Here is a 27516-nt window from a genome sequence, read left to right on the forward strand (position 1 = left end):
CTCTGGGCATGTCCTGTAGGGATTGGTTAAATTGGGTCACCTGATCTGGAAAGCCCCACCCTGAATGGAGGACAGAGTCTAGGACTGCAAAACATGAGAAAGCTACCTGAGAAGTATTTGTTCGCCACACCCTGCTTCCTGACTGTGGATGTGATGTAAGCATCTGTCTTGTGTTCCTCTCTCTATGACTTCCATCCTGATAGCCATACCTGCCAAATGTTAGCCAAAACAGATCCATTCAGGCATTTGCCACAGCCATAAGAAAAGTAAGCAATATAAATGTTAATTGCTGGTATCCATGTGACGCTTTTAGAATTGAAGACACATGAAGTTACTGAAGGTCTGGAGTCTAAGAGGACACAGGTGCTTGGGAACTTCCTTAAGGTCCTGCTAAACTGGGAGGCAGTTTATGACTACACTAGGACTGCCTTATCTTGACTATGACATGACCATCACAGGCTTGATTTCTGATACTTGTTCTATAGTGAGTGGCAGACTTTTCAGAGGCTATGGAACCTGGAGGAGATGGAGACTAGCTTGGCAGAAGCCAGTCATCGAGGGAATAACACTGTACCCAACCCCTGGTTCCTATCATAGCTCTGCCTTCTTATCTGCTGTGACATGATTCCTCCCATCTATCATAATTTCCAGCCACCATTCCTTCCCTACCATGAGGGACTGAAACTCTGAGGCACAACCCATCTTTCCTTCCTCAGTTGCATGCATCATGTATTTTGGTCACAACAATGTAAAAAGAACTCACATGGTCCCTTGAAATATGCAATGCAGGACAAGCCATCTATCTTCTGACTTCTGTAATATAGAATCCTGTATTTTTTGAAGGGCCATGCATTCACATCTAAAATCTTATCATACACATTGCTTTGTCTCAGCCACCAGCACTGGAGGGAGGCACTTTCTCTGGAAACCCACCCGGAATACTGGCCAGGGAATCGGGTAGGCTATCTTCTCTCTTCTTCTTGCTCTCCAATAGCAATTTCCCAGTCTCATCCCCAGTCCTGTAGCAGACTACCTGCAGAGTCCCATCTTCCTTCTTCTCCTATTTCCTGGGGAGTCCATGGTTCCTCAAGACAGACCCAGCCTTCTCATCCACCGTGGACCCTCTCAACTTCTCCCCTTCCCTTCTACCCCATCCTCATTCCTTTCTGTCAGCTCCCAATACCTCGAAACACATTCTACATGTGACTCCCGAGCCCCAGTGTCCACAGCTGTCAGGAACTCAGAAGAAACAGAACCTTATCATATGACAAAAAAAAAAACTACATAAGACTGGATACCCTTATCCACATTCTTCAGAGTGACAGGCTCAATGGAGAAATGATCCTGTCAACAAAAATTTGAAAAAGCTCTGAACATCAGAGCAGAGGGACAGTGTGACTTTGTGCTGTTCACAATCTTTGATAGGCTCCAGAAAAGTAAACTAAAGTCAACGGGGGTGCAGGATTGTTCCTTTGCTTTGATTTTAAGAGATAGGATTTCATTTTGTACCTCAACCCTGCTTTAAACTTGTGTCAATTCTTCTGCATTTACCTCCAAATTTCTAGAATTATAGCAATTTGAGCCATGACAATCAAATTATTAGGTTTAATATTGAATTTTCATAGATTAAAAACATACCTTTAGATCAAATCAGAATTTTTCAGACTGTTAGTGACTTAGGATTTACATGGACAAAACACCTCAAATCTAAGCACACAAATAATATTATTAATATCATCACTATGACAAATAAAATGCTCCTTTGTTTACCATGACACACTAAATGTTTCTATGTCAGGGAGTGTGGTCTACATAATCCAGTCTTGATGGAGAAGCCACAACCATCCTAGCAAGGTACATACCTCGTGTGTGAAATGACCAAGTAAAAAGCTGTCTGTAACCAGAGTGTTTGTATCACTTTCCAAAATGTCAATTCCACAATCTCTGCATGCATAAACTTGGAAGTTTTTCAGGTGGAGATTGTTACTTCTAAAAATCTATAAAATAACAGCTTAAGTTATGCCAAAGGTCTAAAGATTGGTTTTTCTCACAGACTTTCTAAGATCTCTTTAATTATTGATAAAGTATAAATAAGTAAATAAGCACACTGGCATATTTAAGCAGATTTTTGTCTACCAAGATCAGTACAGACATCTCAAAGTAGCTAACAAATCCCTTTGCAAATTACACTTCTACTCTAACAGGCGATACATTAAGAAGTCAATGTGAGTTGTCCATATATTTAAAAACAATCTTATATTCCCCAAACTTGCAAAATTAATTAATAAAAGTGCAGCATTCAAAAACTTCAGTGTTAAGCATTTTAGCACAGCATTAGCAGAGGTAGTCAGAAGACTGTAAATATAAAGTCAGTAAGTCTGTGTGTCTACATGTTCCTTGTGTATGAATTTAACATGTGCATACATATTTGTGAGTACTTGGTCTAGCACCTCTACAAAGACATAAAGGAGTAACAAAGATTCGTAGGGTTAAAAAACATCCCAATGTTCTGGGAAGTGGGGTTCTTACTATTCATCTTGGTCTCATATCAAGTACATTTGGGCAAGGTGATCTTCAACTTCCCTGCTTCCCTAGACCTGAGGCTAGCCATCTTTAAAATGAGAAGGAGGGGTGGGAGGGAGAACAGGAGTTGGAATGTAGAGTGAAACTTAAAGAAATAAATACATTATTTTAAAAATGAGGGCCAACACCTGACATGATGGTCATTCCTTGCTCATTAAATCATATAATGATTACATTCATACTTGAATTGAAAGTGTCCTACTGAAGCCTAGGTATCCTTCACATATGATATGATCATATTTTCACATATCACTCAGATTTTGTGCATCGATTTTCTAACATGTCAGCATGTAAACATTTTACAAAATGACAGTTCTTTGAAGACAGACTATGAGTGCAAAACAGGTAAGATGTGAACTGATAACCTGACAACTACTACCTAATTATAGATCCCCCAAAATAACTCATTTGAAAATACATTCATAAATAGTAACACCAAGCCCTAGCTAGCAAATCTCTTATTATAAGTTACACACTAGCAAAGTGTACATATTAGAGCTGTGAGTACTATTTTCACATTGTACTAGCATTGCTCTTTATTACAGAATAAATATTATATTTATGAAACTTAATGAAAATAATGCTTTTAAACCATTATTATACCTACAAATTGAGGAGATCTTTGATTCATATCAATAATTCTTATCTATGGGGCTTGAGAAAGTATTGCCCCACACATAAAAGTTAAAAAAAACTGAACTAAAATATCCAACACAATTAGGGATCCCCCTGTTAGCTATCCTAATCATGCATTTTAGGCTTTGTTTGTTCAAAATTGTCTTCCATTTATTGAGAACTCAAGTAAATGTTTAGCTTTCTCTCCAGTCCCTAAATCCTTTACAAACATATTTCCTCATCTATGTGTCCTAGGCTGCATTGCAAATAACTCTGGGTAGTATTGGTGACCCTAGGTAATTTTAGTTGTTCCTAATTCATAGAAAACAGGCCAAGTTCACTTTTTAAAAGTCACTGTGGCAGTAAAAACTAAATGGGTAAACATTAATCTTTTTTGAGAAAAAAAATGGAAAATAAAATACATTGGATTAAAGCAAATGAAGAGCCATGTTTTCCTTAAGACTGAAGCATTCATTATTCAGGATGTTACACTGCCAAACACATATTTGTGTCTTCACTTTTGGCGGTGTTCCTGACCAAGTGTGTGCTATTTGACAAGGCCCTTACTTTCTTAATCTTCATTTATTTGTTATAAGTAGGGAAGTAGGAAACAGAAGGGAAGCATAGATGAACCTCTACAATTAACACCTTCCAATTGTGAATGTTCCTAATAGTTATCCTGTTGATAGAGTAATGTAACGATCTGCCTCTAGAAAACACACATACACACACACACACACACACACACACACACACACACACACACGTATATAAATACATTATATGCATGCTAAAAAAAACAACTTACTTGGACACCACCTGCACTTCCCCAAACCATGAAATCCTGGAAGACGGTGAGGCCAGTGTCATTATTCCAAAGTGGTTGAAATTTAGGATATATAAGGAGACCATACCTAGAAAGCAAAGAATTAAAATAAATTAATCAACATTTTCCCCATTGGGATTAAAAGTGGTTTTATGCATTTTTAAAAACTGACACAAACACATGGGACATCTTTACAGGTGTATGCATGATATTTCAATTTACAATCAAACTGTATGATGTTCAAATTAGTGTATTCATGTCTATCGTTTCAACCATTTGTCATTTTAGAGTAAAAGTATGTAATAGCCTTTCCAGTATTTCTTTAAATGTACACAGCATTGTTATTCTATGATTAACAGACTGTCTGACTGTAACACTCAGGTCAACTAACTTTCCTCATTACCCTCACTTCCAGCTTCTGATAACTACTCTTCAACTTTCACCTTCTTTAAGACCAACATTTTCAATCCCACATATATGTGAAATCATGTGATACTTGTCTAGGTATGCTTTATTTCACTTAATATAATGGTTCCCAGTTCCATCCATGTTGTAATAAAAGATGGTATTTCACATTTTTGAGGCTGAGTCTTATTTGTGTATGGGGGGTTTATAGTCACAGATTTGATTTCATTTCTTCACTATTGTAAATAATGCTACAATATATGCGAAAGTTCAAATATCTCTTCAATTGATCTCACTTTCTTTGGATATATGTCTGGTAATGGAATTACTGAATCGAATGGTATTGATATTTTTAATTCCCTTGAGGGATCTTCTTTGTTTGCATAATGGTAATACTAACATCCCCACCACTGATCTGTTAAGGTTTTGTCTTGTTTCCAAATCCATGTCAATACCACCATTCACCCATCTGGATTATATTCATCCTAGCAGGTATGAACTCACAGCTCTTTGTGGTTCAAAATTGCAGTTCCCTGATGATTAGCAGTCCGAAGTCTTTTTAATGAACTTGTTCCTCACTTCCATATCCTGTTTTCAGAAATGACATCTTAGGTCTATTGTCTAGTTTAAAGTTGGATTATTCAGAGGGAGATTATACTGAGTTGTTTGAATTTGTCCTACAGCCTGTTACTCCTGTCCAGATACTTCCTTCTCTCACATTCTAAGAGTGGCAAGGACTAATGGATTTCTAATTTCACCCCATGTATAGTAATCCCAGCTTCAGGAAGCAAATTCTTCAGTGGTTAGCAGCAGTCCACCATCCTTCCCCTCTAGTCATTTTCCATCAGTACTTCAGGTACCAGTTCTTTAGTTCCTGTTGTTCCGATTTGCATCACCTAAAATCTCCAACCTTAACATCATCCTCAACACAGATTTGTCCCCACTTTACGAATAAGAACCTCACTCATTTTAAAATCTAATAAAAGCAAGGAATTTAGTAGGTGCATGTTGGGATTTGAGTCAAGACCTCACTGACCCTGAAAACAACATTTTTGCCTTACTTCTTAGATTGTCTATGCCACCCTGTTTCCTCAAGTATTTTCTCTTAGCATCTGATGCCCTTTCCCTTCATTATGAGGACTTGAGAGAAGTCTCTTGTCTCTCTGTGGTAGGCAACACACAAGCAAAGTGCTCCTCCATGACTGATCTCTTCACTAGGCTCCTGAGTTTTGTGTGCTGGCCTTCCAAGGGCTTAGCATTGTGAGTTGCTACCAACCCCTTGGAAATTTAATGTGTCTTTCCACTAAATTTTCTCAAGCTACAGAATATATAATTTGTCCTGCTGGCTTGCAAAGTGACTCCTTTTTCCTTTATCTCCCATGGGGAAAATATGATCCACATGTTTAACACAGTTACTCACAGTAGGTAGGCAAAGAAGCATCCTTGGTATCCATCAATAGATGAATGAGTAGAGAAAATGTCATATGTACTCATGACAAGATATAATTTAGCCTTGGAAATGATGACCTCCTTCTTCTTGTGGTAATTTTGATAAAATGATAAGATATTGTTCTGAGTGATATTAACCAGACCCAGAAAAAAACACCCATATCACAAATCTAATGGATTTAATATCAGGAGCAGAAAATAAAATTGTGGTTGTGAGGGGTTGTCTGGAGCATTAACTGGGCCAAATAAGTACAAAGAAATAAAGTTTCAATTGTGTAAGATAAATAGGTCCTAGAAATACACTGTATAGCACAATAGCTATAATTAAGAGTATTGCATTGGATGCTTAATTATTGCACATGTTTTTATAATAAAACTAGGGTATAAATTAACAGACCAGCAGGAAAATTTTTAAGGTGATGCATGTTGGTACACAGATTACAGCGTTGGCTTCAAGGATGTACACTTATCTCCAAGATCATTAAGTTCTACATGTTAGGTATATTCAGCAATTTTCATGTCAAGAAAACACCAATAACATGGCTATGAAGCAATGACTTGTAGAATTTCCAGATCTCCAACCAGTTCCAAGAAGCGTGTATTCTTTGTGCATAAAAACAATTTCTAAATCGCAAACCCTAGATGAGTTTAACCAGCATTACCTTGTACAAGAATGAGCAGTGTTCAACTTGAATGAAAAGAGTGGAGCTTGTGAAGTCTGACTAGTCATGAGGTGGAAAACATAGCCATAGCCAGCTGCGCACACTCTGTTGCCCTACAAAAATTAAGGGGGGATTTGAAAAATAGTTATTCTATGTATGTTAAGTTTACTGCAATGAAAGAACTTTATTGGCACTGCCTACTTTCTCAGATGATTATTTTCAGGTATGATAAAGCGTTTGTGGACACAGTTGTCCCAGATTCAACCAGAGAATCAACGCCCACACCCACTTCCCAACATCCAGACAACTTGGCTGCACTATAAATTGTCCATCTCCACAACTAACATTCCATTTGAAATCTCTTTTGAAGTTTCCATGGCAAGAAGGTGTGCTAATATTTTTAACTTCATTATTAATTCTTCAGGTTTCACATCATGTACTCCCCAATTCTGCTCACCTCATACACCCCTGTAGTCTCCCCTTACTCCTACAGCACCCCCACAAAAGAAAACAAAACAAAGTAATCAAGCAAACAAACACACAAAACAAGAACAACAATGCAAAATCCAAAACGAAGCAAAATAAAACAAAATAAAAACAACAAAAAAATCTCTTAGGTTCTCCTTTCCTTCGTCTCCAATGCCTCTTTATTCATCCTCATGGCATTGGAGGCCTTGGCGTGTTACACAGTATACCCTTTTGTCCTATCAGATTTACTAGCAAATGTAGAATGGAACCACTACTCTATTCACAGTCTGACATGGGTTGTGTATTTTCATATGCATGGAGTGTCCTATAAAGGAAAAAAATCTGTCCTAAAGTAGATTAGTGGTTGTCTGGGGATGAAAAGCCATTGACAAGAAAATGGGAGCATGACTTCTAATGAGTATGAGATTTGTAGGGGAATGATGAGCGTGTTCTAGTTACTGTGACGATGGCTGATGGCTGTCCAGCTCTATGAACACACCTGAACTGACTGCTGTATACTTCAATCAAATATTCTATGACGGAATAAGTTATACCTTTATAAAACCGGTGTTCTTAAAATAAAATCCCGTGTGTGTGCTTGTGTGTACATTAAGGTGTATGTGTATGTGTGTGTGTGTGTGTGTGTGTGTGTGTGTGTGTGTGTGTGTTGTAAGAGTACAGGTATGTTGGTGGCAGCATATGTGTGGCATCCACAGAGAATCCTCAGCTATGAATACACATCTTCCACCATGTTTTAGAAAGATTTTCTTGCTCTTTGTAGCTGCATAGTCCAGGCTAGCTGGCCTATAAACACTAGGAGATGCTACTTTCTCTGCGGGCCATCTCATCACAGGAACACATTAGATTACAAGCACATCACCATACCCAGCACTATATAGGTCCCGGGGATTCAAACTCAGATCCTCATGCCTACATAAGTATTTCCCCCTTTTCTTGGTTCACTTTCTGTTGATCTGATAGAACACCATGACCAAAGACAACTTAAAGAGGGAATGGTTTATTTGGTTTACAGATATCTATGATAGTCTATCATAACAGGAAGCCAAAGCAAGAACTCAAGCAGCACAGGAACACGGAAACAAGAAATGAAGCAGAGACCATAGAGGAGTGCTGCTTACTGACTTGCTATTTGGGCTCATCATCAGCTACCTTTCTTATATCTTCCATGACCACCTGCCTAGGGATGGCGCCACCCACAGTGGGCTGTGCTCTCCCAAGTCAATCATCAATCAAGGAAATGACTTCATGGGCTTGCTTACCATTTTCTCAGTTGAGGTTCCCTCTTCTCAGAAGACACTAGCTTGGGTCAAGTTGACAAAAAACTGAACATCACTTTCACAGAGTCATCTCTCCAGCCCTATTTTGACCCCTTAATACTGAGATCTGAGCACCATCTTCCTCCCTCTTATACTCACACCATTGCACAGGAAGCGATTTACTATTTTCCTTAGGTTGAATAGACTCATTTTATCCTGTGGTTTCAGTCACTCTGCAGCAACATTTGTTATTTTAATTTATGAAATTAAAGGGTGATTTGGGGTCTTATTAAACCTTGAACCTAGGTGACTCAGTGACAGCTGGCATGCAGCAGCATTCTCTGCAGAAGGTAAAATTTGAATATCCTGTCCTTTGTATGTACCTCATGTTCCACAAACCACATGTATGAAGCCCATGGGGGGCAAATATGCAATATACCTTTAAAACAATGAGGGTGAAAGAATCTCCTACATCAGAGGCCTTCAGTCTGTTGAAGTGTGAGCCATTGCTACAGTTGTCCTGATACTTACTGGAAGGCTGACCTACAGGACCCAGAGTAGGAGCCAGCACATGCTGACACAATCATCCTGCTGTTTACTTAACTACGGCTTAGTATTTACTGTAGGCTTCAAAGACTCTGTACCCTAGGTACTTGTAAATAGTCTCTTCTTGTTTTTACCCAGTTACAGAATGTCTTCTTTCCAAGTTGACATGTTGGCCTGTTCTCTGCTAAGTGTCATTATTTGAGATTCCAAACAACTCTTCTATTTCCTGAGGTCATTTACAATTCTAATCACATTTTGTTTACCTTGTGGCCCTCAGAAAATGCTACTTAGGAATATCTGGGTATTGTGATATGTGAAGTTGAATTACTATTCAAGAGGCAACAGGACTTCAGGAACTTGGGGCCTTCTCTAAGACATTAGTGGTCTTAGGGGATCACAATCTAAAGAATATAGACCAAGGGTAATGTCTCTTCCTGGGAAATGTGGAAATACCTGGAAGCAGTTACCAATACCTAAGAACTGTGGGGTCAAAGAACAAGGGCCAGGAAGCTGGTTTAGTTAGTAGAAGTTCAGATCCCCAGCATCCATGTAAAAGACCTTAAGTAGCCATTCATGCCTGTCTGTATTCCTAGAGCTGTGGATAGGGTAAGAGGTTCATTGATGTTTGTTAACCAAGTCTCAACTGAATGAGTGAGCTCCAGAATCATCGAGACAAACTTTATAAATAAATAACACAGAGAGCCATGAAAATAGCTCAGTTTGCAGGCAGATCACTGTGAGTTGGAGACCAGCCTGGTCTACTGAGTGAGTTCCAGGACAGGCTCCAAAAAATACAGAGAAACCCTGTCTCGAAAAACCAAAAAAAAAAAAAAAGAAAAGAAAATAGCTCAGTTTGTAAAGCTGACTTGAATTTGATCCCCAAACATACATGATAAAAGGAAAGAACAGAAACCTACAAATTGTCTTCTGACTTTCACTTATGAGTCATGGCGTATATATGTCTGCACTCATGCATGCATGCACACACATACACAAATAAATAGATAAAATGTAATTTTAAAAAATTAGTTGTATGTCTATTGAAGAAGATACCTGACAGCAAGATTTGACTTACACACACACACACACACACACACACACACACAGAGAGAGAGAGAGAGAGAGAGAGAGAGAGAGAGGCATACATGCACACATCAATATTATGCTAAATGATGAAAAACTAAAAACATTTTCACTAAATTTAGGAATAATACAAGGTGCCAATGTCTACAGACATTTCAATATAGCATACACACACACACACACACACACACACACACACACACACACACACACACACGGATAGCTCTTAAATACCCACCTTCTCCGAAATGAGAATGTGTACCACAGGCTGACAACGAAGGCAATGTCAGTATAACACACACATCAGTTTCAATGCCAATGTATGCCAGCTCATTACCAAGACCTTATAAGAAGGAAGAATGCTCCAACAGTTCAAAAAGTTATTCCAGAGGCTACCTCCTTGCTCATCACCATTGCCAACCCCAGTGCTCAGAAAGCATGCATTTTCAACAAGTCAAAGTGTTCATGGAGTCACCTGCCCCAGCTCTACTAGTATTTATGGAACATCTCAGTATCACACACAACCACTTATATTTACAAGGGATGTTGCAGCTTTGGTCCTATGTTAGCCTGTAAGACTCACTTTTCCTCAAAAAGAAAAGCATCAGCAGTCAGTTCACATTACAGCCCACCCTTTCTCTCCATTCCCATTGGGTACTATACAAAGGATTCATGAAGAAACCCCATATTATACAGGCAGCCAGAGGCTTGCAAGGAAAGGTTTAAGGCAAGCAGGGAATTTCATGTGAAAATCAATTCTTTACGGAATGCTATGGACATTCAAGCAAGAGAAATTCCAGAGAGAAATGAGCTGCCCAAGTAAGCCAGCCCCTTGAGGTGCATATCTGTAGTCACTAGAAGAAAAAGAGGGAGGGGGTGACTTAACCCTTCGGGCAGCTCTTAAATGTGCATTACCCATTGAGTGGGGGGAGCCAGAGAATGGAGGTTGGACCCTTTAAAACAGAACTCCTTACAAAATTGATTCACAAACTAAAACAAATTCCCCTCAAATCAAATAGATGTCACCTACAGGCTCCTTCTCCCATGGGCTCTCCAAAATAGGACTATGCTCATAGGAAGATTGCAATACCTCTGTAAATATGGGACAAGTGGGAGGAACCCTTGAACAAATTGGTACAGTAGACTGATTCCCGAACATAACACCAGTAGCACAGACACTAAGACTGACAATTAATAAATGGACCTCCTAAAACTAAGAAGCTTCTGTAAGGCAAAGGACACAGTCAACAAGACAAAAAGGCAGGCCACAAAATGGGAAAAGATATTCACTAACAGAGGGCTGGTCTCCAAAATTTACAAAGAACTCAAGAAACAAGTCTCCAAAACACCAAAGGATCCAATTAAAAGGTGGGGTACAGAACTAAATAGAGAATTCTCAATAGAGGAGTCTAAAATGGCTGAGAGGCACTTGAGAAAGTGCTCAACATCCTTAGCCATTAGGGAATTGCAAATCAAAACAACTCTGAGATATCATCTTTCTCCTGTCAGAATGGCTAAAAGCAAAAACACCAATGACAGCTTATGCTGGAGAAGATGTGGAGAAAGGGGAACACTCCTCCATTGCTGGTGTGAGTGCAAACTTCTACAGTCACTTTGGAAATCAGTATAGAGATTCCTCAGGAAAATGGGAATAAACCTACCACAAGACCCAGCAACTCCACTCTTAGGCATATACCCAGAAGATGCACATTCATACAACAAGGATGTATGTTACACTATGTTCATAGCAGAATTATTTATAATAGCCAGAACCTGGAAACAACCAAGATGCCCCACAACTGAAGAGTAGATAGAGAAAATATGGTATATAAACACAATAAGTACTACTCAGTGGAAAAATCAATGGAATTTTGCGATTTGCAGGCAAATGACCATCCTGAGTGAGATAACCCAGTCACAAAAAGACAAACATGATATGTACTTACTCATATATGGATTATAGACATGGATCACAGGAGTGCCACCCTACAATCCCATTGCCAAACCTTCATCCAGTAACTGATGGAAGCAGAGGCAGATACCCAAAGCTAAACACTGAACTGAACTCCTAGAACCCAGTGACAGAGAGGGAGAAGTGATGAGCCAAGGGGTCAAGACTGTGCTGGTGAAACCCACAGAGACAGCAGACCTGACAAGGGGGAGCTCTTGGACCCTGGACCAATGGCTGAGATGCCAGCATGGGACTGATCCAGACCCCCTGAATGTGGTGTCAGTGAGGAGTCCTCAGAAATCTCTGGGCCTTAGGTGGTAGATCAGTATTTACCCAGGCATATGAATGAACTTTGGGAGCCCATGCCATATGGAGGGAAACTTTCTCAGCCTGGACACATGGGTTTAGGGCCTAGGCCCTGTCCCAGATGAAGTGACAGATTCTGGAGATTCCCCCATGGAGGGCCTCACCATCCTTGGGGGGATGGTGTGGGGTTTGGGTGGGGGTTGAGGGGACTGGGAGAGGGGCAAGGGAGGAGGGATGAGAGAGGGAGCTGGGATGGAAGCAAGCTTGTTTCTAATTTAAATAAAACATATTGAGAAAAATAATATGGGACACTCTGAAACACAAATAGTGAACTGTCCCCTGTTGCCTGAGAATAATCACTCCAGGAGGAAGGTTTGGGAATAATGGGTTCATGAATATTTTGCCAGATAAAAGGAATCTCTGTGAACGAAACTGAAGACTAACTACTGAAGCCAGAGCTGTAGAGAGAAGACAGGCGTGGTACAGACAGCAGAAGCTAGGGCAATTCATGGAAAGAGTGCCATGAATGTGTTTATGTGTTTTTAGAAACAAGTCAGTGTTTCACAAAGGAGCGTAGAAAGATGGCTAGGCCCCTGTAGACTCCAACAAGAAACTTCAAAAGCTCTCACTGGTGGGAAGACACAGTGCTCAGAATTTGATTTTCAGAGAAACTGGTTTTGATTTGACTGGGGCCTGGGCAGGGAGACAACAGACCCATTGCAGGTTTGAAAACCATGAAGAACCTAAGAAATCCCTTTGAGCTATACATTGCTGAAGGACAGTTAAGCTCTGATGGTGTCCACCTGGAAGTGAAGATGAATTCTCTGCACCGTGGCTTAGAATCTGGTTCAAGGTGCTGGGTTCCAACAAGTCAGGAATAACGTAAAAATCACGAACTATTGTCCAAACTTAAAAATATCTTCCCCAGCCATCAGGTCAAGGATTTCAAAGTCAAGCTCATATGTGTAGACAGAGAAAGTGTGCTTTCTATGTTGAATGTCCACGCTGAAGATTCGGCAACCTTCCTCAAGTCTAAGTGAGGGGTTTTGCTCAATTAATATGTTATTAGTATGCCAGTGTAATGTACTCATTTGATATCACTCAATGACCAGATATATGTTATGGGAGGAGGCTGGGTGAACAGAAGAACTGTCTGGAACTTCTTCTGAGTCTGGAATTATTCCTAAATTAAAAGTTTAAAAGTTCGCTGGGCAGTGGTGGCACTAGGGAGGCAAAGGCAGGTGGATCTCTGTGAGTTTGAGGCCGGGCTGGACCGACAGCCTCCAAAACAATACAGACAAACCCTGTCTCATAAAACCAAAAAAAAAGTTTAAAAGTTCAGGAGATGACTCCAGTGGGTAAACTCTTGTGCAAGAAGGAGGACCTGAGTCGGATTCCTGGCATCCACAGAGAAGGCAGCAGTGCACACCTGCAATTCCTCCCCTGTGTGTGTGTGTGTGCATTATATTATATATATAATTAACAAATGTATATTTGTTAAACAAAAATAGTCCTAAAGAAAACAAACAATTATATCAAAATGGATGGCATGTGAGAGGAAAACAACTGGATTCAGCTCCATTTTTCTGTTGTTGATTATGTGTGCTTTCTAGGATGAATGCCCACACTAGGAGAGTAGGCAACCATCTACAAGTTTAAGTGAGGGTTTTGTTCACTCAACACCAGTGAACTATACCCACATTGATATAATTCCATGACCTCCATGTTAATGGAGGAACCATTCACCCAGGTTCCTCTCATATAGGTAATATAATCTACAGGTCTCTGCCTTCCAGGCGGGTCCCCTGGTACACTGCATGTAAGAAGGGTCATTTTCTCTTCTAGTCACGGAAATATACCAATTACCCAGGGAGGCAAGGGTGCTGCAGCTTCACACAGGATGAGCTGGGAAACCTTGATTGCTTTTGTCATGATACTTCAATGTAGATGAGATTATATTACCAAAGAAAGTCTAACAAAACAAGACTCTCTAGGCCCCAGAGCTGGCTTTGTAGCTACTCAACAAGCCCTTCAGTGGCCAAAAAGTTAAACACAACTTGTCTAGAATATGGTTTCTGATGATCCATGAAATTCTGCCTCGTTGTGTCACTGGCCTATTAGCCACCCCTATTAGGCACCTAAAATGGTGTATAAGTGCTAGGCCTTGGGAAGACACAATTAAGAGTGTATGGAGTGTTAATCAGAGGACTACACTTTTATTAGGGATTATTCAACTGAAGGTAATTAAGAGCAGTGTTCCTCAGAAATTGGACATAAATGTCATAATACTGTAGTAGTGGGAGGATCTGTGGGGCTGTGCATCTACAGATGCTCAAAGTAGAGTCCTGGGAAAGAGAGGACCTTAAACCCTGCTGGGGTATACCAAGGGATAAAATAACTAACAGGGGAGAAATTGAATGGCCTTCTACTGTTGTAGAGCAACTCCTCACTCACAAATCTTTGGCTAATGATAAATAGAAAACAATTATTTCACCATATGGCTATAATTTCACTACATTAAGTTGTACCAAATAATGGAGTAAAAATTGAGATCATGACCCTGATCCATTATACCTCATATATTTCCTGATTCAATTTAAAAACATTTTTAGCAAAACTGTGGTCAAATTAATATGATAGGCTACAAGTAATTTAATAAGTAATTTGCATCAGAAGCAAGAGATCCAAATCAAGATGCTTCCGTATGTATAACCAGAAAATGAACAATATACAACTCATTAATCTTATTTATCATACCAGAAAGCTTTCATAGGAATCCCAAGAACAATTGTTAAATTGTATACACAGCACAAAATCATAAACAAATTTCTTAATACTAATTAAAGTGAACAACCAAAATCAAATATCTGGTGCTACTGTGAACAATTAGAAGGGATTTCCTACACCATCATCTTAGACTATCCCGGTGGAAATGAACTTCTTACCTCTATCACGTTGGTGGGACTTAAAGTGTAAATACCAGATGGTGCCAACATTTCAGGACTTGACAGTCCCTCAGCCCCAGAAATACTGATGATCACATTGTTTCTAATTGTACTTCCCTGTGTCCACCAGTCTAATTTAAAAAAAATATAAATCAAACACAGAGGATTCACAAGCAATTAAAATTTGTGTAACTCAATACTCTTTGACTGTGTTAATGTAGAATATATTTCATATACATGTATATTATGTGTAACTATTTCTTATATGTGATTGGATATTATAAAGGTGGTACTGGTGATAGATCAACCTAGAAGAATACATTGTTCTATATGCAACTATATCTTCTATATTATTGGATATTATAAAGGTGGTATTGGTGATACAAATCAACAGGTAGAAAAACAAATTTTTCTTGAAAAAGAACAAAATTCAGTTCTCAGTACTCATATTGGGCAGTTCACAACCTCCTATAATTCCAGCATCAGGTGTAATCTGACTCCCTCTTATGGACTCTGTAGGTACCTGTACTCATGTGTATAAACTCACAAACAGATGTACACATACTTAGTACAATGAATATAATATTTTAAAATTATATATCTTTGATGAGGGAGGGTTGAGAGATGTTCTGATCTATTGGTACAGCAGTGCTTCATCAGGAATCAGTTTAATGCTGTATCAGTTTAGAAAGAGTAGTATTTGGTTTGATGTGGAGGAAAGAAGAAAAACAGAGAAGTCTTCTCTAAGTTTAATGGGAAAGGATAGGAAAGTTGAAAGTGAGAATTTGAGGGATGAATATGTTTAAAAAGTTCATGAAACAGTCAAATAATTAAAATATTTGTATTTATGTATATTTAGAAAAATAGTATGTTCAATGAATTTACAATTAACATGCCATGATATCTGCCTATAAATTATGGTGGTCATATATGAACTATGATAGATTCAAAATAAAATAAATTTACATATTTACCATTTTTTCCTCCAATAATAGTCTCACTAGTGGTAAACTTTCTGTCCATATAGGTCCCTGAGAAGAGAAGATTATATTACATTTACAAATTAGATATCTTTCACAGAAGCAAGAGAAAAATAAAACATGATTTCTTGTTTGAGTAATTTTTAATCTATGACACAGAAAAAGAGATACATAGTATATAGTGCATGAGTTAAGATCCATCTTGTGGATCTGAAGTTTACTTTAAAGAAAAATAATCACAAGAACAGTGCTGTTTTTAACAAAAATCTCAATCATTTGATTTTACCAATAGAGACTTAGGAGCCAGATGCTAGGGTGAGAGCCTGCTAGCTCAGAGAGGCAGAGAAAACACTCAGCTGACCTTCATCCTCAGCCAGCTTACCAGAAACCTCCTGCCTTTGTTAAGGCTATAGTTGACATTTTCTGTGGGTTACCAATGAGCTCCCAAATAAAGACACAGATATTTATTATTAATTATGAATACTTGACCTGAGCTTAGACTTGTCCCGCTAGCTCTTTTAACTTGGTTTAACCTGTTTCTATTCATCTACATTTTGCGTTGGGACTTTTTACCTGTCTTTTATTCTATATGTCCTACTTTCCTCCATGTCTGGCTGCCCGGCCCCTGGCATCTCTCTGGCATCTCTTCTTTCTCCCCATGATTCTAAGATCCTCCTACTTGTTTTCCCTGCCTGGAAGTCCTACCTATACCTCCTAGCTCGCTATTGGTCATGCAGCTTTTTAGTAGACCAATCAGATGCCTTAGTCAGGCAAGGTAAAACAGTAGCCCATCTTTAGATGGTTAAACAAATGCAAAATATCTTTACATAGCTAAACAAATATTCTACACCATAAAAAATTCAACACATCTTTACATAGTTAAATGTTCCTCAATATAAACAAATGTAACACATCTTTGCATAGTTAATATTCTGCAGCACTACAACATCTTAAAAAACAAAACTCTTCAAACTAAATGCCCCTCTCTTCTACTTCCTATGTATCTCTCCATACATCTTCCTGATTCCCTCTCATTCTTTATTATTTTTTTCCTGTCAACTGGTTTACTTGCTCTGCCTCTTGACCTATGGTTAACTTTATTTAATCCAATTTACAATATTAAAGCAGAAAACTCTTGAATTAAAGATGTGCCAGGGCTGAGTCACACCACAACTTAAATTTTTTCCAGTAAATAGCACAATCTCAGAGTTCACAGTATGATCAAATATCCTTCAACAAAAATAGATCTTCTATTTTAATTCTTAGATGAAGTCCAAATGAATATCTTCATTGTCCAAACCAAACAGATAGCCCTGATTAAAATCAGTAACACACACACACACACACACACACACACACACACACACACACACACACACGACATGAATATGAGAAAAAGATTTGGAGGGTAGGAAACAGGAAAAGATAACGAAATGGTGGAAAATGGGAACAACCATTGAGTCTTAAATGTGTGCATATAATAGTTAATGAATAAATTTAAGAAATATGCAATAATGAAAAGCCACACTGCATGTGTCCAACCCAGCCTGGTTTTCAAATTATATGGACTGCTTTTTCTAGAAGAGCAGACATGCTCTGAAGAAACAGGTTGAACAGGATGAGGCAGTTATACCCTCAATGAGAATGGACTAGAAGTTATGGAATGACACAAGAAGGTATTATTCACTTAGGTTGGACCAATAATGTGTAGACAGTGCCACAGATCCCCTCATTGCTGGGCCTTTTATTTTATCTGAGATTCCCATGTCATTTAATGGATATGAACTTGTGATTGTTTAAGGTATGACAGAAAACTTTATAGTGAATTAAATATTTTAATTCCCTTGATTGCAATATGAAGGACATCAAGAGCCAAAAATCCATAGTAACCAAGGCTGAATTCCTCACACACTTTTTATTGCCTTATTCAGTATCATTTTATGCTAAAGTCTAATTGTTATGATACCATCCTAAATCTATGCTTGTGGTCATAGACTTTCACAGAACAAAGAAAGAACAGAATCAAGCCTGCATCTGTCTGCTTGACTTCTGTGGCCACTCTTCCCTAGTCAAAAGAGTTTGTATACCTGATGACTTCATATGAATGCTCCTTGCCTTCAAGCTGGAGTTTGGTTTTGTCTCATGAAACAACAGCGCTCTTGGGATTAGAACCTTTTCAGCCTTCTATCTAGAGAGACTATTCTTAAATGAAACATACACTTTTCTCTGTATCACATCACAGGGCTCATTTAAAAATAAAACACTAACAATTATAGTCACATTCTTACTTTCCACAAAAAAAAACACTCTGTTTTTTTTATGTTCTGACACAACCAGAGTCGACTTATTAATTCACTTCTTTCGGCAACAGTGTTAACATCAAGAAGACAGTGTCTCACAAAATCTGGTGGTTACAACAAGAGGAATCAGGGTGTGACATCGAGCTTTAAGTTGAAAGGTTCTAGCTTAGTGGTGTAGGGGAGAAAGAATGTTCCAAGAGAGCAAATGTCATGAATGGAAAGAAACAACTTGTGCAAAAGCCCCCTGGCAAGAGTAAGGTTGGCCTTTGGAAAGAATGAAATAAAGTAGGCCCTGCACAACGACAGTACAGAGGAAGAAAGGAAAAGAGATGAGGATGAGTGTAGAGAAATCAGCTGGAGTGGAAATCTCTGACAGGGCACTCTTGAGCCCAGTTTCTTGGAGTGCTGTGATGCCAACTGAGACTCTTAATTTTCTAAGGCTAATCCTAATGTTTGGTCATGAACTTAATTGGAGAAATGTAGAAACTAGTGAGCAGTCTTCCAGGTCAGAAACTGCAGCCCCAGCCTATCACAGAAGTACTTAGGCACAAATTCAATTTTTAAATCTTAGCCAAGATCATCCAAGCCTGAGCATCTGAGACTGTCTATGGACTTAGAATTAGGGGAAAGTTTGTGTCAATAAATTTTAAAACCTCCCGTTAGACATTTATTAACCTGAATTCAACTTTCAAGTGATTTACTCCCCATTGATATAGTTTAGTAAATCACTCAGTAGTGAGTAAATTTATATTTGAGATTTTAAGTTTCATCCTATTATGTAATTCTCAGGAGAAAATAATAACTTTGTATGTTTAGGGTTCAACAATGTGGGAGAATGCTTTATGAAAGCCTACCCATCCTACTCAAGAATATATACATTAACCAAGCAAATGTTCTTACCTACCAGCAGGGCATGACCTAAGATCTTGTAGAATATATTACTGTCCACCCTCAGGCCCCAGGTCCTGTGCATGCTAAGGCCTCTGCTGAAGGAGCCCCACACTGAACAGCTCTGGATATAGGAACCTGGGTAGTAAAGAAGAAGGTGAACATTTTACTCACACCTCAGAGTCTCCTCAGATTCAGTTAACCATATCCAAACAAGATACACCATCACCAGAAAATATTTTTCCACATAAAAATGAAACTCTGAGCTGGGTGTTGGTGGTGCATGGCTTTAATCCCAGCACTCAGGAGGCAGAGGCAGGTGGATCTCTGTGAGTTTGAGGCCAGCCTGATCTACACACTAAGGACAGGCTCCAAAGCAATACAGAGAAACCCTGTCTCAAAAACCAAACAACAACAAAAGAAATTCTGTCACTTGGGGAAAATAAAAGCAAACAAATCAAGAAATTGGACAACTAAGGCCACTAGATCTTGAAGATAAAACTAGTAGAAATTCAAGACACAAATGCTAGATAGTGTTATCCATGTAAGAAATGTCCTTTGTAACAGTATGGTAAAACAGCCATCAAGGCCTTATATGATTTAACCTGGATTTTTAAAACCTACACTTGCATATGTAGCCATTATTTCTTAGGTTAGATTACAGTTTATACCTTATCAGTTGTTCTAGTTCAGTTTCTGTTCCTGTGATTAACACTATGGCCACAAGAAAATTGAGGATAAAAGGATTTATTCCATCCTACAGTTTATAGTCTGTCACTGAGCAAGCCAAGGCAGAAACCACTGAGGAGCAGTGTTTACTCATTCACTCTCCCACTGGCCATGCTTGCCTAACTTTTGTATGCATTCATGCTCAGTTGCCCAGGGACAGTACCACACACAGAGGGAGAGTAGGGCATGACTGACAGAAATGCTGTCCTGTGTTGCACAACTATGGCTGACAACAAACATTTTTGACAGGGTTTCTCTGTGTAGCTTTGTAGACAAGGCTGGCCTCGAACTCACAGAGATCTGCCTACCTCTGCCTCCCAAGTGCAGATAAAGGTGTGCACCACCACCACCCAGTTCAAACATTCATTGGTTGATGGGCCCAAGAAATATACCATTATTTGGGGGCTAGGTACAGAGATGGAAACATTGAGGCAGAGTAATTACTTTTCTAAATGTCAGTTCATTTCAGCATAGTTGAAGAAACTTCCCTCATAAACCTAGTTCTCAGGTCAATTTTGGGTGAACCAGGTCAATTTTGGGTTTTGCCAACAATTTGGATTAGGAATAAATAACAGGCTACCTTGGATCAAAACTCTCATTGGCTGATGTCATGACTAATTTTGGTTGTCCACATGACATACCTGAAAAAAGGAACCTTAAATGAAGTGCTGCCTCCATTAGATTGACCTGAAGATTTGTTGATGAGGCATTGTCTGGATTGATTCTGACTGTTCTACAGCAAATGCTGCCATTTACTGGAGGCAGATGACACAGGCACTGCTTTCTCTTATACTTCTTTGAAGGACCATGTACATATGTGTATAGTGTGTTCTGCTGTATGCACAAAAATAGGGCATTTCTGGCCACTCGATGGTGGTGCACACATTTAATCCCAGTACTCAGGAGGTATGGGCAGGTAGCTCGCTGAGTTCAAGGCCAGCCTAGTCTTCAGAGTGAGTTCTAGGATAGCCAGTGCTACAAAGATAAACCTTGTCTTGAAGAACAAAGAAAAAAAGAATAGGATATTTCTAAGAAATAAGTTATAAATTAAATGTATAATCTTGTTTATTTTTCTTATTTTTAAACACAATTTTAAAGTCATCGTTCTTAGCATAGGTTTCTTTAAAAATAAATCTAATTTTGTTATATACAGCTTTTCCTCTTTCAAGTTTATAATAACATGTATGATAGACTGTTTTTGAAAAAATGTGTATCGAGATAATACATGAAAGTAGAAGGAAAGCTTGGAGGAAGAGTAGACAGACAGTATGATGGAATATGATAATAGGCGATTGAAAACAATCAAAGAATATTATATGCATGAGTGAGATGTCATAAAGAAACCCATTATATTGCTCAATTAATAAATTTGAATAAAAATGAAAAATAATCTATGTCAGTCAAGATATATTAGTTAACTTTTTAATCTTATTATGACTTTTATCATATGAGAACTATGTAATTGGTACAATATCTTTCTATGATAAATCACTGGAAGTATCAGGTCTTAAATCATGCAGGATCAAATTAGAAAACCATAGTTAAAATATTGACCAATAGTTAACACTGGATGTATTTTGTAGATAATAAAAAAGTACCAAATGTAAATCATTTGCTTTTGAAATACCAGCTCAAATTTGTGCTTCATTTTTCTTCTCTTGGAGTTTTTTTCAAGCAGAACCAAGAATATTTTTTCTGTCATATATTTTATTTGTGTTCCTTTTATACTTTTGAATGTTCATTATACTGTTAAAACGGTTTAAACCTTCACATCTATTTTTGAAAACAGTTGTCTTGCTACTGGACAAAAAAACTCTTTGCAGAATATATTTAACCATTTGGAAAGTAAAAAATAATATAGAAAATAGAAATCATTACAATTCCAGTTTTACTCTGCTCTAATAAGTAACCCAGAACATGAATGGTCAGCAGTATGTGCGTTTGTGTGTATGTATGTGTGAGACCTTGCACATGCTAAACTGCACAATACTTATATACACAGCTACTTGTGTCTATATACACAGTCTTTATGTATTTTAGAAAAATTACAAGAAATTATCTTTACTATTATATTCTATCTTTTAACTTGCATATTTGTAAAAAACTAAATGGGAATAACTGCAGTGAACTAAATTGAGTGATTAACTTAAAATTCTGACTTTTAGAGAGACATTTTGGGGATAGTATTGTCACAGTGCAGTGGCCCAGGCTAAAACCCCTAGGAACTCTCTTCCTTTCTCTGTATCCTATTGAGAACAAACCACAGAAGCTGTAGAATGGAGGGAAGTTGCTTTTGTTTCTTTAATATGGATCTAGTATAATGACTCTTCATTTAAAGGCAAGGTGTAAGTATTTGGTCTGATAAGAATAAATTAACACCTAACACTCATGAATAATCACTTCTTTCGGAAACACTTTTCCCCCCAACTCTGAATCTCTATCAATACCTCACCCCATCAGAACACACTGGACACCTGAACTGCTAGCACTTCCTCATGTATACAAGTTTCTCTGGTGAAGAATATGTCTCTGAATTTAAAAAGCTCCATGAGCGATTAATTTAGGTACTAAGGTTTGAAAAGTATACATCTAGCCTGTAAACAGTTTTCCCTCTCTGAATTCTGTCAGTCCTACACATCACCATCATGTGGTACCATCAACATGGAAGAAGAAAACTTCGAAGGCCAAGGCATGATCCCTTACCGATCATAGTTCCCACCAAGGTGAGTGAGCTCTGATGCTTATTGAAGGCCTGCCCCAGGTCTCGAAACTGCACTCCATGCAGCTTGACGAAGCTGGGCTCCTCTGGGAAGGACTGAATTATTACCCTGGCCCCCAGATCCCTGGCTCCCAGCATCTTTTCACTCTTAGAATACAAACAGTGCTTTAGGTTACCTGAAACACACAATGATGTTCAGTGGAAACGTTAAGCTGCTTCTAGACAAATCTCTGTATGCAAGGCTCTATGGTTACAAAGGACAAACCATCAAACAGTATTCTTTCATTGTTACTGATTTATCCCCATGGATTGTTAAAATAAACCAAATAACTAGGACTTGATAGTACTCCTTGCTCTCTTATTTCTGGAAATGTCACACACACACACACACACACACACACACACACAATTATTATAATTCCTATCAGAAATGGGCATTCACAACCAGCCCAATTATACTGGTGCTGACTTAAATACAAAAGATATTCTGTAGAGTATGTGCAATAAAATGACTTTTACATGTTTGATAATTCTTCAAATTCAAGACTATAGAGCCTTATAGTCTTGAAGTGCCCGGTGGGGTTTCCCTTCAGTATGCTGTTGTGTGCTTGGGGATTTAGCAAAAGCATCTTCAGTGAAAGGACAAAGGACTCCAGAAAAGTTACTGAGAGTTGATACCAGTCTGCTTCCCCAGAAATCTTTCCACTAAGAACAGAACAGTATGTGTTGCCAAAGCACACCTGCCATTGCTACAGTGTTGAGAAACCAGCATTCAGAATATTTTCTGCTGATGTTTGACATTTGATAAAGAGAAAGAATCTCAAATGGAGAAGTCATCTTCAAAATTGATTCAGTATCTGCAATATTACTTTGGAGTCCATACTCAGAAGAATCAAAGGCAACTTAATTCAAATAAAGTTACTGTTCTAGTTTGCTTTTGTTTGCTGTAATAAACACCATGGCCAAAAGCAATTTAAGGAAAGAAAGGGAATATTTCATTTTACATTTCCTGGCCACAGTTCATCTTTGAGGCACTCAAACATGGGCCATGGGGGAACACAGACTGCCAGCTTGTTCTTTGGTTCATATTTAGGTAGCTTTCTTATATAGTCCCGACTCATCCACCTAGGGACAGTACTGCCCACAGTGGGCTAAGCTTCCCCATGTCAACCTTCAGTCAAGAAAGCCCCTCACAGAAATGGCCAAAGGTCAACTAATATTGGAGTTCCTTAAATGAGGCTACTTCTTCCCAGGTGATTGGAGGTTGTGTCCAGATGACAACTAAGACTAACCAGTATGACTACATGGCCATCTCTATTGCAGCACTAAGGTTAATATCAGTGACACAATAACCAACAAAAGAGGTGGCAACAGAGTCTAATCCTTCAAGGATTGCCCTATAAGCAGTAAATGAAGAGATGCTGTGTGTTTGTATGTTTTAGCACAATTATGGACCTGATTTGGTGGAATTGTGAAGGTGGGAGTCAGTCAGTTCTAACTCACTTTTATCCAAACTTTATTTTTCTTTTTATTAAATTACATATTTGTCAGTTGGTTACTTTGAGTGGAAAGGAGTGGGGCCATGATTATTCTGTATTATTAACAACCCCCTGTGTATAACTGCACCGCTATGTAGATAGCTCTGAAATCTTTAACTCTAGCCTTGATATTTCTGTCAGGGTCCAGACACTGTCAGATGTCTCCGCTCAATTGCTGGTCCTGTCCTCTCAGTTTCAATGTGTACAAAATGAAACGCATGTTCACCACCACCCTGCTATCCCAAAACCTTCTCCTCTTCCCATCATCACAGTAGACGCCTCATCATCCATCCACAGCTCATGCCTGGAAGACATCCTTGACACCCACACCATTCTGGACCAACGTTGACAAATGATATCTTCACAGCATGTGAAAGCCTCATAATCTACAGCCTGGGAAACCAAAACATAACCTCCTAAACTAACCATCCCTGAAATAGATGTTTAATAGGCACATCACTGTGATTCAGTGCCTGCTATTCTATCAGAAGATAAATTGGCTCCTTTACCTCTTTACCTAGAGTATGTGGTAGGTCACTTAGAAAACAAACCCCCAAAGGGGAGGAGGTACAAATCTAATCAATAATAATGAACTGCCCAAGCCTATGATTCTGCAATCACAGTTTTCTTGAGAATCTTAGGAAAAGCCTAGGACTGAAGAAATCATTATGGCATCCCAACTATCCAGGTTTATTTCATTAACACGAGTTTTCATGGGTCAAATAATTAAATTATTTCCTTTGCTTTTTGTCTATTTCTTTTACCTGGAAGTGGGGACATGAGTGAAGTGATAGGCTACCAAGAGGATTCTGGAACTTACACAAGGATATTGACACTCAAAGACTAACAGTGTGCTCTAATGAAGAAGACCAGTCAGAGCCCTGCCACATATTGTCCAGCAGTGAGAACACTTATTCACTCTTTGGGTTTTCCATCAAACTGCATTTCTACCTACCAGCAGCATTGGCCTCCCGGCAGGAATGGAGGAGCTTTAGCCTCTCAAGAGTAAGATTTCCTTGGATGACAATGTTCCTGCTGAGAAGAGCCACTGTAGCTTTCAAAATATGATTTTTCCCAGCTACCCAGTTCCCTGTGAAGTTGTAAGAATATCTGAAAAAAAGACAAGAGAGGGAGATCCACTTGAGAACATCACTCTGCGTCTCATTAGAAATGGTCAATAGATTCTTCTGTAGGGAGTGTCTATTTCTTTAGAAACTCAAATACCCAATAATGAGCCACATATACATCTGCCAACCATACCTTACATAGCATTGGGTATCACGTACTGACCACTTTCTAAGGCACACTAACTTTCATGCTTTATTGTTTTCTTTTCCAGATGTCAAGCACTATTTAATCGAACTGTACCACACCAAGAGATAAATGTCCAGAACCAAAACGTGTAAGACTTCATCTTCCCCCATGCAAACCTATACAGCTGAAATTGGAATACCTCAAGGGGGTCCTGATATGGAGGTCAGCATTGTGCACAGTTTCCACAACAACAACCTCTTCCATTGGTCCAGCACCTTCAACACCCATTCCACCAACGATGACAGCTTCATCCCCAGGGTGCCAGTCCACACTTTCCTCCAGAACCAACACTGTGTCTCCTGCACGTGCAGCTGCTCGAAGGTAGGTAACAGTCACTTCTGGAACTGAGCCTAAAGTCAAAAGAAAACTTGTTTAGATGTTTTAATTGTTAATAAGGACATGATTTTTATAAGAGGTACTTGTAAAAACAGCCAAATGATAGAGTAGTGAGGTGAAAAACATAAGCACTTCCATTAGATAAAATTTGCATGTGAGCTGGTCTTTACATAGAGAAATATGTCTAGGTAGGCTTCAGTTTTCTCAGTTACACTGAGAAGTAGGTGAACTTCCAGCATAGGGTTTAGGGTGATTTAATGAGATGCTAAATAATAAAGTATCATTGGTAGAGGTCAGGGTTTACATTTTCCTTTCCTGTATCACATTGTGTTTGGAAAATGAACTTCTACTTTGCTTATTTCAAATATAACAAAGTAGGTATTTTGTCCTAATGTAGAAGTCTGTAATTCGTTTACATGAAGGGTTTAACCCACAGACATTGTGAGAGAAGTAGATTACTTTAAAAGAGCCATCCTAGGATTTTGTGTGTTAATTGATCCCTTCGAACTAAAACTGGGTATGTCTGGGATGAGGTTGTCAAGCACTTGAAGCAGAGAAACTTGTGACTTTACACAAAGTAGTGTGCACTGTACTCACACATCCTGGTCACCCTCCCCATACCAAGCATGTACACTCTCAACTATCAAAGATTTAAGAATGCCATTTGCTTCCCCATTTACACTGGGATTTTCCAGCAGAGGTCAAGGCAAAGTTTTAAAGGCAATATGTGAAGCAATAGTTCAGAAAACACATTGCTTACTCCCCACTCAGTCCCCTTTTCCTCAGTTCACCCCCTTCCTCCTCTGCAATAGATCATAATTTACCTTTAGCCCACAGCAAGTTGCTGTCCTCCCCTGCTGCACTGAAGTAAAGTAATAATACTTGAATTCCTAACTGCAGGGGTGGCTGACAATAAATCATTTTCAAATTATTTTAAACTTTCCCCTTTATTTATTTGTCTATGTGTGCACAGACACTTGGGCCAAGCATGTTGTTGTAGGCTGAGAAAGGTCTTTGGGTTAATGATGTAATTTCTGAAGTTTAGCAAGGCAATAATTTTATCTTTAAAAACATTTACAGGGTTCAAAATTTCTAATTATAGGGCAGGTGGAAATTAAGGCATAAATCATCCCCAAAGAAAATAATTTTAATTTTATTCCTTGTTTGTACATCTTAACCCTTGGGAATAATAAAATGAAATAAGGTTTATTTATTTGTATATACATATATGTAAATTTCTCTAACCTGGTCTTTTTGGCAACATACAAGACTATGTATCAAAGATAGAGCATTATCAAATTGTGATGCTTGTTATCTTGTATCAAAGTTATCAGCTAATCATCCTTATAAATAATGGCTGGAGAGATGGCTCAGCCATTAAAGCTAGGCTCACAACCAAAAATAAATAATGGTCAAATCAAACTGAACAAATTGAACAGGGAATTTTAAAGTATATATTTGACTACTAGCATAAAATCATGTCCTTATAAAGGAAAAGATTTAATTGGGGCTGGCTTACAGTTCAGAGGTTTAGTCCACTGTACTGACAGTCTTTCCATGCAGCAAATTATTTCATAACATTTATGCTCTTTACAA

General features: G+C 38.6%; 1 protein-coding gene across 1 annotated transcript in view; it reads right to left on the reverse strand.

Moving 5' to 3' along the window:
• Pkhd1 (PKHD1 ciliary IPT domain containing fibrocystin/polyductin) overlaps window positions 1-27516 on the reverse strand; it is a 424327-nt gene that overhangs the window by 225099 nt on the left and 171712 nt on the right. Inside the window, exons 37-45 of the mRNA XM_005072284.4 lie at window positions 25724-25934; window positions 25226-25380; window positions 22717-22908; window positions 19297-19422; window positions 16091-16147; window positions 15117-15247; window positions 6541-6653; window positions 4007-4112; window positions 1863-1997 (exon numbers count right to left, since the gene is read on the reverse strand). Of these exons, the coding sequence (XP_005072341.1) occupies window positions 1863-1997; window positions 4007-4112; window positions 6541-6653; window positions 15117-15247; window positions 16091-16147; window positions 19297-19422; window positions 22717-22908; window positions 25226-25380; window positions 25724-25934 (1226 nt within the window). The remainder of the gene's footprint in view (window positions 1-1862; window positions 1998-4006; window positions 4113-6540; window positions 6654-15116; window positions 15248-16090; window positions 16148-19296; window positions 19423-22716; window positions 22909-25225; window positions 25381-25723; window positions 25935-27516) is intronic.

The sequence above is a fragment of the Mesocricetus auratus genome, unplaced genomic scaffold (genome assembly GCF_017639785.1).
Source record: "Mesocricetus auratus isolate SY011 unplaced genomic scaffold, BCM_Maur_2.0 Super-Scaffold_100021, whole genome shotgun sequence".
NCBI lineage: Eukaryota > Metazoa > Chordata > Mammalia > Rodentia > Cricetidae > Mesocricetus > Mesocricetus auratus.